The following is a 16,484-nucleotide window of genomic DNA, read 5'->3' as shown; positions in this document are numbered from 1 at the left end:
GACGGCAGTGTCTGGGCCCTTCACATTGTTTTTGCTGAGAATGGTGAATCATCCTGCTGGAAACACTGTCCCTGTCTTAGTAAACTGTGGTCTCCGTGTCACTCTTGTGTGCCTTGGGGTCGTTCTACCAGTGAGCACCGTGATCATATGAACAGTAGCCATGACTTGAACTGAGAGACTCTTTTTCCAAACCCAAATCCAGAGTAAACGGAAGTGCTCCGGGTGGGCTTCTCCGCAGGGCCAGTTCCTCACCGGGCGTTTGCGGATCCCGTTGGAGGAGCGTTCCTGGGCGGCGAGTGTCTGGGAAGGACAAGAGGAGAGACAGGAGGAAGAGTCACATCACAGCCCACTAGGATGACGCTGGGTTTGGGCGGTGAGTGCTTCCTCTTGGAGGAAGAGGACGACAGGCTCAGAAGGACACAGACGCCGAGTGTGGGGTGTGTGGCGGGGGGGCCACGCCTGTCCCGGCGCACACTCTGTGATCTAAGAGGGTGCTCTTGTTGCCGGCTGTCCCCAGACCTGGTTTCCTTCCTTCACTTACCCAAGTGCACGGTGTTTAGGTGCCAGGTCCTCAGCACCTGCGGCACCAACAAGGACTCCGGGTGCCCAGAGAAGTCTTTTCCTTCACTTCGCTTCCCACCTGCACTTCTGAAGCTGCATTTTACAGGCAGAGTAAGGACCTTCTCGGTTTTCAAGCAACTCAAGTGCGTGCAAGCGCAGTTGAGCAGCTGCGTGCGTGTGCAGACAACTTTATCCGGATTTACTAGCTACGGCCGGATAATACCGATGACGCCTACATGTGAGTGTGGTGCTCCTATGTGCTTGTCTACGCAGTGCGTCTTCCTGAAAGACTCGTTCCAATCGTAATTAAACTTGTGTCAACGGAGCTGATACAACCCAGGTCTTAAAAGGCAGATATGTGAGCTGGGTCTATTCAGTATAACTCCAGCATTTTCACAAAGGGGATTCAGGTTTTTCCTTAGACATAAAGAAGCTGTAACTGTGTGAACTGGACGCTGACAGCGATTGTTCCTGTAACACACGGGGGTGTCCCTGCGAGTGAGTCCAACCCCCGTGAGGCTGGGGGAGAAGACGGGGAAGCTCATGGCGAGAGCAGCCGCGTCATTGGCGCTTCCATATCAATTTGTGTCTGAAGCCACTTTCATCCCTGAGAATCCTAGATTTCAAAATTGCATTTTGTTTAAAAAGTTTAATCTAGGATTCTGGTACTTCCATCCCAAAGGGTCTCAACTAAAACACATTTTGATCATCAAAGAGATCCAGACACAGAGAACTTGCTATGAAGACTTTATTTGAGGAAGGGAAGTGGGGGACAAGGGACAGGAGGAGTAAAAGTTCCCTTTAGGTCTCGAAGCATGTGACAAAGTCGTTGTTCTCTGTTCTCGGCGCTCAGCTGCAGCAGAATGCGTAGCGGACACCACGGTAGAGGCAGTACCCATAGACGCGGTCCGGAAAACGACAGGCTGGTCTTCTGCAGTAGCAGACAAAGCCCCTGGTTGAGCCTGGGGACACAGAGAGAGCGTCAGGCACTAGCACTGGGGGCAAAGGAGGTGGTAAAGGGAATCCCTGTGCAGTAATGCGCTGGGTTGAGTGGGTTCGTCATATTGGTGACATTACAGCCGGCAGCATGATTGGTCCCAGTCATTGGGAATAAATACACACAGCAGTGTTGGACACACACAGGATTAGCGTCTCATTCTCACTTTCCCACCATTTTGCTCTGCTGCCCCATCACACACACGTCTGAACACATCCTGGGCCCGTCTCCACTTTCTAAGGCTACCATAATAGACAGTGGAAAGTGTTTTTCTTGCAGTAGAACTCTCGTCTGTGATGCAGAAGACACGCCCCGGTATGTTTCTACATAGCAGAAAGTCAGTCAATTTCACAGAATTGTCATAGAGTCAAAAATGTTTGGGGAATAAAAGTCTCTTGATTTATCTAGTTCTTTCTTTTCAGTATACACAGGAGGAAACGGAGGCCTGGGGAGGTGATCACCTGAAAACACAGAGCCAGAGCTGGGACTGATTCTAGAGGAATCTGGGTTTCCTCTCTAGACGCCCCAGCTCTGCAGAGTTGGGTCTCTCACCTGCAAATGGGACACCTGAGCTCTTGTCCCCTGCAATGGTGATGGCCACATCCGGGTCCTCTGCCCAAGGCAGCTCCTGGGGTGGGATCTCCTCATCTCTCTCTTGCAGGGGCCCAGCCTGGGCCTGGAGGGTCACCAGGAGAAGGGCAGCGAGGAGGGCGAGGGTCCTCATGCTGGGGTCACCTGGAGCAGGGAGAGCAGGAGGGGAGTGTGTGGAGTGAGGAGTCAGCTGTGTTTCCAGGGCTGTGGGAGGTGCAGACACCTACAAGCCCCCTCTAACCCGCTCAGTCAGAGAAGGTGCACATGTCGCTGGGTGGGTGAGGACAGCCTGTGCCCTCAAGGTCCCTCAGATGTTCCTCTGTTCTCCCAGCCTCACTCTGGTCTGAATCTATACTGTAGTGTGTGTACTATGAGCTGATGATGATAATAAGGACACTGCTGCTTTTCCTGTTTCCCGCTAGCTTAAATACTTACTTATCAATATTCACAAAAGAAAATAAACAGGGCTTTAATTCAATGACCTCATGGAACAAATGGCCTCTTACTTTCTCAACACAGGCCCTCCTGCTGTCTGCATCTAGACACTGGTGACACATTTGAATTCCAGTGGACTAGTGAGCTAATTCACTGCAGGGTGAAGTGTGTTTTTGAGGTGTTTGTGAAGGTGTGTTTGAGGTTATGGGGTGTGTAGGCTCCTGTTGGGGCCAGTGTGCAGAGGACAAAGAGTTCAGCAGGCTTTCAGTGAAATGAGCTCAGTGAGATACAGATAAAGAGTTGGTCTAAGGCTAAAAAAATGTTTATTACTCCCAACTCTATTGAGGTACGGTGATAATTCAGAATTGCGTGTATCTAATTATACTAACTTACGATTTGCTGTCTCATACATTTGAGCCTTTATCTCACAGCATGTACAACAGTTAACTCAGAATGGATTGAAGACCTAAACATAAGACTTGAAAGCGTAAAACTTCTAGAAGGACAATAGGGAGGAAGCATTTTGACATTGATCTGGGCATTTTTTCCCTACATCCAACACCAAAGGAACAGGCAATAAAAGGAAAATAGACAAGTGGGATTGCATGAAACTATAAAGCACATGCACAGCAAAGGAAACAATAAACTGAGTGGAAGGCACCTAGAAAATAAGAGAAAGTATTTGCAAACCATGCATGGGATGAGGGGTTGATATCGGAGTATACAAGTTACACAAACAACTCAATAGCAAAGAACAAATAATCTGAAATAAAACCAGCCAAGGCCTGAATAGACATTTCTATTATACATATGTTTATCTATTAGGTATGTTATATCTATGATACATATAAATAAAAGAATGTTTTAAGAAGCTATTGTAGTGTTTATTGGACATGTCAATCAGGACCCATGTGTTTTGAACGAAACTCTTTTGAGTTTCTCTATTAACATAGCTGGTGGCACCACCAGAGGCCCAAACAGACGTGTACCAGCTGAGGATTCACACACCAGGTCCCTCTGGGGTGGCCTCACAGTCAGGGGTCAGGTGTGGACATGGCTTCAAGGAAATCACAATGTCAAAGTTTAGTTTTGTGTTACTTACAGATCTTCAGGCTTGGAAGGTGGCTGGAGAGAGCAGACAGCAGTCCTCTGTCCCAAGTCTCTTGTAGCAACAGCAACCACGCACAAACACGAGGCTTCCCTATTTAAGGGCCATTTGGGATGAGATTTCCTAATTTTGTGGGTTAATTTCTATTGGATACTTTTTTTACTTTTTTTTTTTTTTTTAATAGAGACAAGGCCTTACTCTGTAGCCCAGGCTGGAGTCCAGTTCTATTGAGTACTTTAATCAACTCTTGCTACAAGGGGAGATGAGAAATTTGGCGGGAAGCTGGAGTTACAACAGGGCTCCACACAGGGACCCCTTATCTATCTTGCTCAGCCTTAGCCAAGCCCAGGCAGCAAGAAACTCTGGTTCCTCCATGACTCCTAAGGCAGTGGGGCCCACTGTGCCTGAGCTGTTGGCTCAGGCTGAATCACCTGGACCAAGGGAATATTAAAAGCCACCTGGAAAGCTGGATCTACATATCCCAGTGTACATGTAGTTAAAGTGACTAGGATCAAAATGCCATTGTACGCACAAGGAGGATTTGGAATCTGGTTCTCATCCAGCCTCCCCAGGACCTGGCGTCTAACCGAGAAAGCAAATCAAAGCCATTCTGCAGGGTAGGGACGTGGGAGAGCACCTGGGTGACACTGTCCACCACCTTTATTGTGTCATTCATAGGAAGACACCTGTTCGACTCTCGCTGAGTTAACGCAGCCTGTGGCTCCCTGGAGGGAACAAACACCTCCTTGCTTTGGCTAATAGATAGCTCAAGGCTGAATGAGTGTCTAGGACCATCGGGGCCAAGGACTCCTGAGATTGTTGTGTGAGACCAATATCTCATAGAATGACCTCCAGGCGGCCACCAAGGCAGCAGAAAGATTGTCATTAGCCTGTATGAGCTGGTGTTGTGTGCCAATACTGTCCTCAGACCAATTCTGGGCAGGCTTAAGAGCCACTCTGTGCCCAGCAGGAGCGGGACGAACACGCCATAGTGGGATGCGCAGGCTCCCCCTCAGTGGTTCTGGTCCCTGGGACTGTCCAGGACACCAGGACTCCCAGCCAGGCCGCGGGAGCAGCACTCCTTCCTGGGCCCATTCTTCTCTGGGATGCTGCTCCAGGGCTCCCTGGGGGCCATGCTCCTGTCCTTTCCTCCTCCCGAGTCTGTGGCTGGGATGGGGCAGCCCAGGGCCCCTCAGGTTCTTAGTCTGTGCCAAGGTCTCACCTGTGTCCTGCCTGCTCCTCCCCCCAGGTCATTCTCAAACTCTAAAGCTTGACTAGAACAGGGTGGTTTTTCACGTGGGGTCCCCTTCACTTCTCTTTTTGGTCTGCGCCCTCACCTTGGCAGAGCTCAGGGGTTTTAGCAACAGAGGCGTTCTATCTCAACGTCGTTGCAAGACCATCGCTTCCATGTTCACCCTGCACCAACCTCAGCCTGATTTTCCCGTGGATTGCCACCAAATTCACATGTTGGAATCTTAAACCCAAGGTGATAGTATTGAGAGGTGGGGTGAGTAGGTCAGGAGGGCAGAGGGCCCCGGAGCTTCATCCCTGATGCTCAGAGATGGAGGAATTCTAGCTGGGGGCAGGAGTTAGGGTTGGCCCTGTGGTGCAGGGCTGGGACAAAGAGTAGGGCAGGTCCCTGTCCTCTAGGAGGTCACAGTGCAGAGAGGCTGGAGGGGGAGCTGCCAGGCCATGTTAGAGAGCAGAGCCTTTCCCTGTGATCGTAAGTGCCCTGGCGAGGCATGGGGCTCTGAGAAGCAAAGGGAAAACATACTGAATAGAGGAAAGAGAACACGTACTTTTCTCATCCTTACATTCTGGTCAGGTTGTCAGCCGAGTTTAGAATATCAAATAAACAAACAGAAAATAGCAACACCAACAAGCCAATGTCCTGTATTTTAAAAGAAAAATTGCACCAGAGGCTTCGGAGAAGTGGCAAAGAACCGTTTATGGAAGACCGTTGCAACAGGGACCAGGACGCTGCAGTAGGGAGCGAGGCGGAAGCAGCGCCCATGACGGGCAGCAGGAGAGCGCGGGCGCTGGGCAGGCCTGGGTGGCACCGGAGGGCGTTGGTGGTGGGGGGGCGGCGCTGGTGGGCTGAGCCCATCTGTGTTTGCTAATCTGAGCTTACGGACGTTGGGCTCCATATTTGCACAGAGACAGGGTACTTGCCCCTGGAAGATGATATTTCAAAGGGATGCTCCACGTCTGACTTACTCTTTATTTCACTCTCCTTCCATGTGAGCTGCTTATTTAAGGCAGATACGGTCTTGTAGGTCTGCAGTCAGCACACAGGGGACACGCATGAGAACAATCAGTGTTACGTCTTATTTGACTCTGGGCAAGTTGTCCTGGTCGTTGGGAGACTGTCACACATCTCCCCACCGTCTCTGTCATTAGGTTTGAATCTCTGATCGCTCAATTCAGTTGTCGTAGCGACAGCGGAGCGTGACGCCCCAGTGCGCCTGCATTCACGCTGAGTGGACACGCATGTCCCATCCACATCTGCCCTGCCCTGGAATTCACAGATGCTCCTGAGCACGTCAGCCTGGAACTCGATTCCATCTTCTCTCTCGCATCCTCGTTTCCTCCACGTCCAATGGAATCGGGCCCTGACCCTGCATCTCTCTTGTCCTGATACCGTTTTCTCTTCCTAAAATGCTGCTCTGCCCCTTCTTTCCCTTTACCCACGTTTTAACATCCTGTGTGTTTCATTCTGAGAGTCACCATGAACTGTTTCCCTGACACCCAACCACGATGGTCTCTTCCTTCTTTCTAAAGTCCTAGTAATGCATGAAGCCGACTGTTCCCGTGTTATTCTCCTGTATTTCAGTCTTAAGTGATTTTGATTAGTTTTTTAAAGGTAGCAGTCACACAAACTAGATATATAAACTGCTTTAGCTTTTTAGATTTTGGCTTTCTTCTGTGCAGTTTAGTAAAAATAATGTAATTTTCTAATATCATATGATGTTGGAAGTAATTAATTCAATCAGAATTAATTTATTGATCGCCTATTATGTGTCTTGCAGTCATTTCGGTACCAGGATGAGCAAAACACGCGGCTCCCCTCCTAGTTTAGGGAGAAAAATGTTACAGCAAGTATATAGTCAAATGTATAGAATGTGAGACGGGTTCAACTTCTGCAGTTGAAAATAAAGGGAAGAAGGGCATTGAGGTTCCCAGGGGAACTAGTTGCAACTTACCATTGAGAAATTGGGAAAGACCTTAGGGACAAACTGAAATTGCAGCAGAGACCCAGGGGCTGGGGGAGGGAGGCAGGTGCAGATGCCCTGAGATGGGGTCAGCCTGGCCCAGGGGACAGTTAGGACAATACAGAGAGTTAGTTCCGGGACCTCATGACCTCAAGTCAGTGGCAGGTACAGGAAGGCAGGGAAGGTGTGTGGCCTTGACACCCTGATCCCAATATGTAACTTTCACATCTACACAAGGGACCAGAAGCTGGGACCACTTCTTTGTCAGACACAGACCCACTCTGTCCTCCCTGAGCTCTGTGTTGTGTTTCCCCAGCTGGGCAGGGTCTCAGTGGGGTGCCTAGACCCCTGGGCTGCATCTTCAGACAGGGAGACCCTGCGTCTGGGGCTGAGACCTGCTCAGAGTCAGCATGGAGTGGACGTGGAGGACACCTGCTCCCTTCTCCTGGGGCTGGGAAGCTGCTGGTGGTGTTGGTGGTCACAGCAGTGTCTGGGCCCATCAGATTGAGTCAAACATGGTGAATATTCTCACTTTACCCCTATCCCCTTTCTTTGCAAACTGCAGTCTCTCTGTCACTTTTGGACTCCTTGGGGCATTCTACCAGTGTCCACACTGATAAGAGTGGCCATGGGTTGTACAGATAGTTTTATTTTCAGACACATGCTGTGGAATCACAAGCTGAAACTGCTAGGTGCAGAGCAGATGCAGAGGCTGGCACTGGACTCCTCCCCAGGATTCTGTGCTCAGGGCCTGAAAGGCTGTTTGTAGGACACGTTGGACGAGTGTTTGAGGGTCAGTGAGTGTCTAGGGGAGAGAAAGAGACAAGAACCAGGAGGAAGAGTCACATCACAGCTCACCTAGACGTCAGACTGGCCCCATGGAGACCCCAGGTGTGGGCAGCGAGCGTGTCCTCTTGGAAGAGAGGAAGACAAGCTGCTGAGGACTCAGTCCCCAAATGTGTGCGTGTGTTGGGGTGGGCACCGGTTGGGCTTACCAGCAGGGGGCGCTAAAGGCATCCTAGGATGACTGTGGACCTGAGCCAGGACTCCTACTCATTCCCCACGCCCACTTGTCCTGCCTTCCCCTACACCTGTGCATGATGTTCCAGGTGTCAGAACCTCAGCACCTGCAGCGCCAACAGGGACACGGGTTCCCGGGGAAATGCTCTCCCTCGCTTCCCTTTTGCCGGTAGCCCTCGGAAGCTGTATTTCACAGGCAGAGCCGGTTTCTCTGCAGTTTTAAGGCAGAGAGAGCGCATGTCGCGAAGAGCAGTCGCGGAAGTGTGCACGCACGTTTTGTGTGTGCGAGGACAACTTTATGATTGTAAAATTCAGATTTTAGTTGATATGTCTGGAAAGTACTGATGCTGACTTCTTACCGGTGTGCTGCCCCCGTGCTTCCTGTTCTACTCATCGTGTCTTGGTGGGCTGCACGTTCTAATCTCAACTAAGCTTGTTTCCACGGAGCTGACACCAACGCAGGGCTTAAAAGGCAAATGTGTGATCTAGGTGTATTCAGTAAAACTCCAACAGTTCCGGAAACATAAGGTCTCTCCTGAGAAATGGCAATGTGATGACTGCGTACATGTGACGCTGACAATGGTTCCTTGTCTGACAAGTGACGGTTGTGGTCAGGAGAGATTCACATCCAAGTGACACACGGTGAAAGACAAAGTTGGTGAAGAGATCCAGAACATCGTTCCAGTGTTAATATCAATTTCTGTGAGAAGTCTAGGTCCACCCCCGGCAATCCTAGAATTTAAAACAGTATTTCCTTTAAAATATTGGAATTAAAATTCTAGTACTTGCATTTCAAGGAGTCTCTGCTAAGACACATACCAAATGTCAAAACGTTAAAACACAGGGAAATTGCTACAGGGACTTTATTTGAGATGAGGAAGGGAAGTGGGGGACAAGGAACAGGAGGAATGAGAGTCTCCTTCTAGGTCTCGAAGCACACGACGAACTCATTGTTCTCTGTTCTCGGTGCTCAGCGGCAGCAGAATGGGTACTGGTCGCCATCGGACAGGCAGGTCCCAGAGACGGTCTCTGGAAAACGACATCTTCTTCTTCTGCAGGAGCAGGACAAGTCCCTGATTGAGCCTGGGGACACAGAGAGAGCATCGGGCACTAGGGCTGGGGTGGAGGCGGGTGGTAAAGGGAATTCCCGTGCAGGAACTCGGTGGATAATCGGGTTCTTCGTGTTGGCGACATCACAGCGGCAGAACTGATCATCCCAATCAACAGGAATAAACACAGACGCAGTGCTGGGCACAGCAAGATCCGAGAGCCAGTCCCATTTTCTCCCCACTCTGCTCCCCTGCCCATGACACACACACACACACACACACACACACACACATACACACACACACATACACACACACACACACACACACACACATGTCTGAACACGCCCTTAGGCCTGTCTCCAGTTTCTAAAGCTCCTCTAAGAGACCATGTTAAGACATGTTTCTTTTAACCTGGGCTCTCTTCCGTGACGCAGCAGAGACGCCCACCATGTTTCTACATATCATGACATTAGTGGATTTCACAGAATTGTCGTAGAAGCAAAAATCTTTAGAGTAAAAAGGTGTCTTCATATCATATGGTTCTTTCTTATCAATATACACAGGAGGAAACGGAGGCCTGGGGAGGTGATCACCTGAAGACACAGAGCCAGCGCTGGGACTGATTCTAGAGGAATCTGGGTTTCCTCTCTAGATGCGCCAACTCTGCAGTGCTGGGGGTCTCTCACCTGCAACTCTGATAGCTGAGATCTTGTCCCCTGCAAAGGAGATGGCCATGTCCTGGTCCTCTGCCCTAGGCTGCTCCTGGGCTGGGGCATCCTCAGCTCTCTCTCGCAGGGGCCCAGCCTGGGCCTGGAGGGCCAGCAGGAGAAGGGCAGCGAGGAGGACGAGGGTCCTCATGCTGGGGTCGCCTGGAGCAGGGAGAGCAGGAGGCGAGTGTGTGCAGCAAGGAGTCAGCCCTGTTTATAGGTCTGTGGGAGGAGGCGCGAGACCAGCCTGCAGGGAGGGCCGGTGAGCATCTGCCCGGGAGGGTGAGGGCTGCCCTTGGCCTGATGCTCCTCTGTCCCCGCAGCTTCGTCACAGCGGGTCTGGGTGTTTAGTGTGTGTCCTGGGTCCAGGCTGATAGTGATGATAAGGACCATGTTGCATTTTCCTGCTTCCCATCTGTTGGAATATTTACTTTTTAATATTCAAAAAAGAAAAGAAACGGTCCTTTCATGCAATAAGCTCAGAGGACAAATGCCTCTGATTTTCTGAAGATGGGCCTGCTGCTCTCTGGGGGTCTAGTCCCTGGGCAGACCTGGACCCCATTAAGCAGACAGTTAAATCATTGCAGGATTCAGGGGCTTTACCCCCCTCCTGAGGGGTGTTGTCACTGTTCTCACCATCTTCCCCGTCTGGCTAAGGAGAAGAAATAGCAAAGAGGCCATCGGGGGGCGAGCAGGGCATCAGGGGAGAACAGAAGCAGGAGCTCTGGCGACCACCTCACCGAACCCAGCTCGTCGCCCCTGGAAGACACACAGTCAAAATCACAGGGAAACTTCGTGTGACCGGGCTCCGCAGTGACCAGCAAGCAGGAGCGTGTGCGCCCCCCGGAGGGAACGCGGCGGCGAGGGCAACCGTTGAATGTAGGTGAGCATAGTCAAGGTGACGGTATCATCTACAGCTGACGAATGTAAGGAAAAAAATTGTTTTTGTAACACAAGCTTCCAGAAAGATTAGAAGCTTGTCTTGTGGGGACAAAATGATGCAGCCAAGTCAATAAGAATGCTAAGAATTCTGGGCGGGGGAGGGGACATACACGCGGGGGTTTCATGGTAGCCAGAAGGGACACGGGTTTTTAAGACTTGAGGACAGTGACACAGGGAGGAGAACCCCCCGGGGCAGAGGAGGGCTCATCTCTATCCCACCAGTGCGGGGCGAGTGGCCCAGCACGGCCCGGCTCCAGGCTGCCCGGGCTGCTTGCCTGCGCCGATGGTGTTTCCATGACACCCAGGGATGGGATTGGCTCATTTCGCCGGAGCCCCCACGAAAGGGAAAGCACTTCCAGGGACCCAAGGGACACAAGCGGTAAAAAGGTACCACCGCCTGGACCTGGCGATGCCCACCCAGTCTCGGGCTGGGGACCTCCCCGCCTCGGGCCACCTCCGCCGGAGCGATGCTCCTCAAATGTTCCCTCCCGGAAGACCCTTGTTCTTCCTTTTCTTGCCTTTGTTTTCTTTGAGGAGGGCCAAGCTGTCAACTCTTTTTAAAAGGCCTACAAATAATCAGTCCCATTTTTATTATTAGATCCAACAAACAGAAGATTACATTTCAATAAATAGAGTTAGAACAAACATATTACTAATAATACAGAGAAAAGAAAAATAATCTCTGTACACACCGTTCATGACAAGTGTGCCGATAGGTATTGAACATAGAGAGTCACTATTCCATTTCTATAATAACTTGCTGTTCTTTGTAATTAAACAAAAATGACCCATATTAAATGCCAATAAACACTGTGAGTATCTTCTTTCCTTCTGTAGCAAGAAAATTTTGAAGCATAGCCATCATTTTGCTTTTCCAACATCCAGCATGAAATCCCTCAGACGCAATTTTTATTTTTGGCTAAGCCAAGGTTTCTAAATCATTCTTATGCTTATTTGCACAGAGAGAGGTTCAGGGAGGTCTATCACCACCTCTTAGGTATATTAAATGTGTGGCCTCATTGGATTCGTTTTTTTGAAGATCCAAAAAAGCATCAGAACAAAGTCTGTGTTCTAAAAATGTGTCTGGGTTTGTTTCGATCAGGCATGGTGCACCGAAGTAAGAGTTCATCTTCACAGATCCCCAGAGACAGGAGGCGCCATGCAGAGCCACCCGGGGAGAACGAGGTCACCAGAGGCAGCGGGAGAAAGACAGCAGACCCTGGCCCGGAGCCCACTTGGGGTTCTGCGAGAAGGAATGGGCCGGGTGGTGCAGGTACCGTGTGTAAGCTTAGGGCTGGAGAGCGTGGAGAACTGTGGCAGGCTCTGGGTTGTAGGAGCGGCCCCTAGTTGTCTGGTACCTGGCTCTGGGGAGATTTAGGGCAATGGAAACCACCTGGTGTGTGAGAGTTTGATAGAGAAGGTGGTTGGGTATGTGGGCTCTGGTTAGTTTGTGCATCCAAGCCGTGCTCACGGGGTGTTGACTGCTGTCTCTAGTAATTAGCTAGAGACCAAGACGCCAAACTCCAGAGCATCAAGAATTCAGAAAATAAGAAAATATAGTCAATATAGTCTGAGTAATATCACTTCCTCTGCTCAAATGCTTCTCGTGGGAGCCATTGAAGAACCCTTCTTACTTATCCGTCCTGTGTCATTTTGTTGGCTTTGGGGCATGAAAAGGAGACTCCAGGCTTTGCTGGTCACGTGTCCATTTCTCTCATCACTTACCAGATGTCCCTGCGATGTCAGGGACGATGCAGGGGCTCCTGGGATGGAGAAGCCAGCTCCCGCCTTCCTAGAGCTTGAGTCGGGGTGACAAACAGAAAAGTCCACGGCTACAGAATTGCCAGGCCAGTGCTTAAAAGAGATGTGGACAGGCTGCTGGGAGTGGCCCTTAGAGGTGGCACTGAGCTGCATTCTGAGGGGTGTGGCACCAGTCAGGGGTTAGATTTGCAGACAGAGTGAGGGTACGTGTCCCCGTCTTGTCCCCTAAGAACACTTTCAACGTCCCCACATGCAGTAGATGGGAATGTCACAAACGGAACCAGAGCCGTAGACAGAGCAGTTGAACAGTATAAAGTTATTGGTCTCTCTAAGTCAATGTACAAATCCAATATAATCGCAATAAAATGCCAATAAATAATCTTATGAAATTAGACAAGCTGATACTAAAGTTCAGATAGAAACCAAACATACAAGGACAGGTTGAAAAAAATGGGGAAAAAAACTACGAAGGAATATGACCCTTATTAGACATTAAAATACACTATAAAATCTGTAATTAAAACAATGTGGTACTAGTGTATGGATAGACAGACAGACCAGTACAGCAGTATAGGAATTCTAGAATTAAACCCACATACAGATGGAGATTTAGGTATACGGCAAAGGTGGCATTGCAAATCACCAGGGTAAGGATAAACTTTTTAATAAATGGTGCTGGGACAATTAGGTAGTCATTTGGGAAAACATAAAATTAGATCCATATCTCACACCACGCACATAAATTAGGGATCTAAACACCTCTGTCCAGGGCTGGGGTCGGAGAAGTTGAAGTCTGTCTATTCTCTCTATTGCAATTCAAAGCCCTGCGCTTTTTTCCCCACTCGTTTTAAAAAAGTATTTCGAGGGTCGGTCACGTACCAGGCACTGCCTCAGCCACTGCGGATACAGGATGCCAAGATAGTTAGAGTCCCCGCTCTCCTAGAGCTTACATTTGATGGCAGAGAGAAACAACCACCCATAAAAAGGAGCCTCTGCCTTTATGGGATGTTTACGTAGGTGGAGAGCAGGCAGTCAAACAAGCGAATGTCCACCATAAACAATTAAACATGAAATTCAACATTGGGTAGAGACCCACGCTGCCAAGGAAAACAAAGCTGGCCGAGGGACAAAGAGTGGAGGGCAAGGAGTTTGGAAAGTGGCGGGCATGGCTGGAGAGCTGTGGGGGCCACATCGTGTTCATTCCAGATGATCAGGAAAGGCCTCTGCGTGGTCTGAGTGACAGGAGGAGCACTGCGCGGTGAGCCTCGGGCTGACAGCCACACCCGGAGGAGATGGCAAGTGCAATGGGCCGTGGAAACCCACAGGAGAGTGATGCACAGGGAAATGGCATGGTCCAGTGTACAGCTCAGCAAAGTGATTTTGGTTGCTGGAGGCAGCGTCCACTGGGCAGGGATATCACACCACACACATCTGTGAGCAGCAGGGCCCAGGTTGGAGGTCCCCTGCTAGACTGTTCTGTCTACAACTTCTCTTCCAAGGCTTCTTTCTCTGGCCTTTGCCTTAGGGGTAGTGGACTTGGTTAAGTGACCCGTGTTTGGTGCCCACGTTCAGTGGCCAGTGCACACAGGTCCAAGCTCAGCTACTCACCATCCATGTAGTCTGGGAAGGCCACTTGAAACTTCCTCGAGCTCACTTTCTTCATCTATAAAATTTAAGGTAGTTCTCATCTCAGAGAGTTGTTGCAAAGAAACATTGAGAGACTGTGAATGGGCTTTGAAAACTGAACCCTGTAAATACAGGAGATTACTAAAATGCCATATCTGCGCTTTATTCCAGCCTCTAGTTGAGGCAAAGCTCAAGCTAATAATTTGAGGCCTGTTCGACTCCCCGGAGGACAAAGATTCCTTCCTGTCCAGACCCCAGGTCTTGAGATTATTGCATGTTGGACAGCCCAGGCTGCTGCTCCTACAGAAAGGCTGTGGCCAAATTTCCCTCCCGCTCAATCGCGGCGCGGTTCATGTTACCCCGCTCCTCCCGGCTGGAGAGAGTGCCCCGTGGGGAGGAGTCCCGAGGCCCCACTCAGGAAAGCAGCCGTGCTATGACTGACTAAGGACGCTGGTCATGCACGAAGGATGGAAAATTGCCTGGGAGCAAGAGTCCATCCTCTCTCCCAGCACTCACAGGGCCCCAGAAGAAACTACTTGTCGCCTCCTACGTACTTTTTGCTCAGAACCTCACATAAACATTTCCTCCCTGCAACTTTCATGTTGCCTGTTGTCCTACTCCAAAAAAAATCAGTAATTCAGGTGGGACAAAACTCTGTCCTACAACTGGGGCTTGGTTTCTCTCTCCTTCCTGAATGGAAACACCTGTCATCTTCTCGAAGTCCAGCTGTTCGCTGCATAGTGCTGGCTACAGTGTCTTCGCCAATCTTCACACAGAGGGTTTCATAGGCTGGTGGTGATAATGTCACTCAAAGTAGACTCACAGTTCAGCTCATTAAGAATGTATATAAATAGAAAGAAAAAGAAGAAAACTAATGTCATCTGTATAGCTCCCTGAACGGCCCTCTGGCAGTCTGGCTTATATCAGGGATAATTTACAAAGTACCAAAAGAATGAGACAGGTCATTTCCCTCACGCAGCTGTGCTACGTGTTGAGGGGAGGAAGCGTGAAAGATCCCGCAAAGGGGGTTTTGTTTAGGCTCAGCTGCTTTCCGCACAGAAAGCCAACTACTGAGACCATGAGGACTGTCAAGGAAGGAAGGAAGTGTGTTGCGGAGGATGTCAGCCAGGAGGTGAGAGGACTGCAGGACCGCCTCAAATCCGCCACCCTGACTGACAGGGGTCAGCGGGTTTTAGAGGTGACATGAATAACGCATGAGGTGCGCGAGCAGCATTGCATGCTCAGGGTGGAGTGCGGGCCATGCACGCGCAGTGAGAGTCGTGCTGGCACAGGCATTGCATGATCAAAAAATGGCGGGCCAGCCCCTTCCAGGGCGGAGATTTTAGTCGTGTAAAGAGCTAGGTGGTGATAATGGCCATCATTTTAGCCTTGTACGCATGTGGGTTGCAGGGAGTACGTTGCTCAGCGAGTCCTTGGGTAGGATCAGCGGTGGGTGCTGCTCATCTTGACTTCTCTGAACAAGTAGGCGGTGCGAGGCCCGGCAGTGATCTCGGGGCTGCAAGGAGAGTCCGCTGTTTCTGAAAAACAACTCGAAAGGGAGTGGATCAGTAAAACGGAAAGTTAAAAGGCTCTGGTCGGCAAATCTTACTGGCCTGGGCACTTGAAACATAAGAGAACTGCAAAAAGGCATTTTTGTTCATGGAGCCGGTTCCAGGTGTTGGAAGGACCACTCCCAACAGATGCCTGGAATGCAGAAGCTCCACGTTCGCTGGGAAACGCCGCCCAGTTTCTTTTAACCGTGAGTCAGTCGGAACTGATGAGTTTTTGGGAAAGGTTGTCATCCTCTGAGAAAGTTGAGTATGGGAGGAGGCCACACCCTGTGAGAGAAGGCCGCCCTTCCGCCTGGGCACGCTAAGAGCACGCGGATGGGCCAGGCCAGTGGCCTCCTCGAAAGGCAGCTGCGGGGCCGCTCACACACCCAAAGGGCCGTGCAGCGCTCGTGTGACTTGACTTCTCTGAGCTTCAGCTCCTTTTCATCAGCGCCCTCTGACCGGAGAGTTCTATGATTCCAAGGCGTGTTCTCTCCAGCAAAGAACTCACAGTCTTGTACCAAATCCGTCCCAGACCAAACAATGGCAAAACAGTACAGGACGGTAAATCATCCAGGGACAAATAACATGCCAATGACAGATAAAAAAGCGATTTAGAAACAGAAAACAAAACACCAGCTTGAAATGGAACTAAACCCCATAAGAGAGGTGGAATTTGGCCGAGTTGAAGAAGGAAGAGTTTAAAAACGACACCCTCTGCCTTCTCACAAGACAAGGGATTGCTGAAGAAGTGAATCCACATTCATTCATTCATTCAACAACTATTTTTTGAGCTGGGCCAGTGTCTCAGAGCTGGGGACACTGAAATAAACAACCAGGTGAAAGCCCCTGAATGCATCGGGCTTGCGTTCATGATGCGGGTCCCTAACCACATAAACAAGTGAAAGATGCGTCTGCCCAG

At 50.1% G+C, this 16,484-nt stretch overlaps 2 protein-coding genes across 2 annotated transcripts; both read right to left on the bottom strand.

Annotated features, from left to right (window-relative positions):
* Positions 1-1,410: 1,410 nt before the first annotated feature.
* On the bottom strand, positions 1,411-3,723 carry LOC105811621 (neutrophil defensin 4-like). Its single transcript, XM_012645872.1, has 3 exons — positions 3,687-3,723; positions 2,111-2,293; positions 1,411-1,523 (listed from the first exon to the last, which is right to left on the bottom strand). Exons 2-3 carry the CDS (start codon positions 2,280-2,282, stop codon positions 1,411-1,413), a joined length of 285 nt encoding a protein of 94 aa, XP_012501326.1. The 5' UTR covers positions 2,283-2,293; positions 3,687-3,723.
* Positions 3,724-8,894: 5,171 nt separating this feature from the next.
* Positions 8,895-9,834, bottom strand: LOC105811620 (neutrophil defensin 4-like). The gene is made up of 2 exons (XM_012645871.1): positions 9,663-9,834; positions 8,895-9,007 (listed from the first exon to the last, which is right to left on the bottom strand). Exons 1-2 carry the CDS (start codon positions 9,832-9,834, stop codon positions 8,895-8,897), a joined length of 285 nt encoding a protein of 94 aa, XP_012501325.1.
* Positions 9,835-16,484: the final 6,650 nt, after the last annotated feature.

Source organism: Propithecus coquereli, unplaced genomic scaffold (genome assembly GCF_000956105.1).
Source record: "Propithecus coquereli isolate 6110/MARCELLA unplaced genomic scaffold, Pcoq_1.0 Scaffold238, whole genome shotgun sequence".
NCBI classification, from domain to species: domain Eukaryota; kingdom Metazoa; phylum Chordata; class Mammalia; order Primates; family Indriidae; genus Propithecus; species Propithecus coquereli.
Note: the sequence above shows the minus strand (reverse complement) of the source record. Positions and strands in the feature narration are given on the sequence as shown.

Coding starts and splice junctions, on each gene's coding strand:
- LOC105811621 (XM_012645872.1), bottom strand. CDS start 2,282: ATGAGGACCCTCGCCCTCCTCGCTGCCCTTCTCCTGGTGACCCTCCAG. Junction 1,524..2,110: donor CTCAGGTGTCCCATTTGCAG/GTGAGAGACCCA, acceptor CTGTGTCCCCAG/GCTCAACCAGGGGCTTTGTC.
- LOC105811620 (XM_012645871.1), bottom strand. CDS start 9,834: ATGAGGACCCTCGTCCTCCTCGCTGCCCTTCTCCTGCTGGCCCTCCAG. Junction 9,008..9,662: donor CTCAGCTATCAGAGTTGCAG/GTGAGAGACCCC, acceptor CTGTGTCCCCAG/GCTCAATCAGGGACTTGTCC.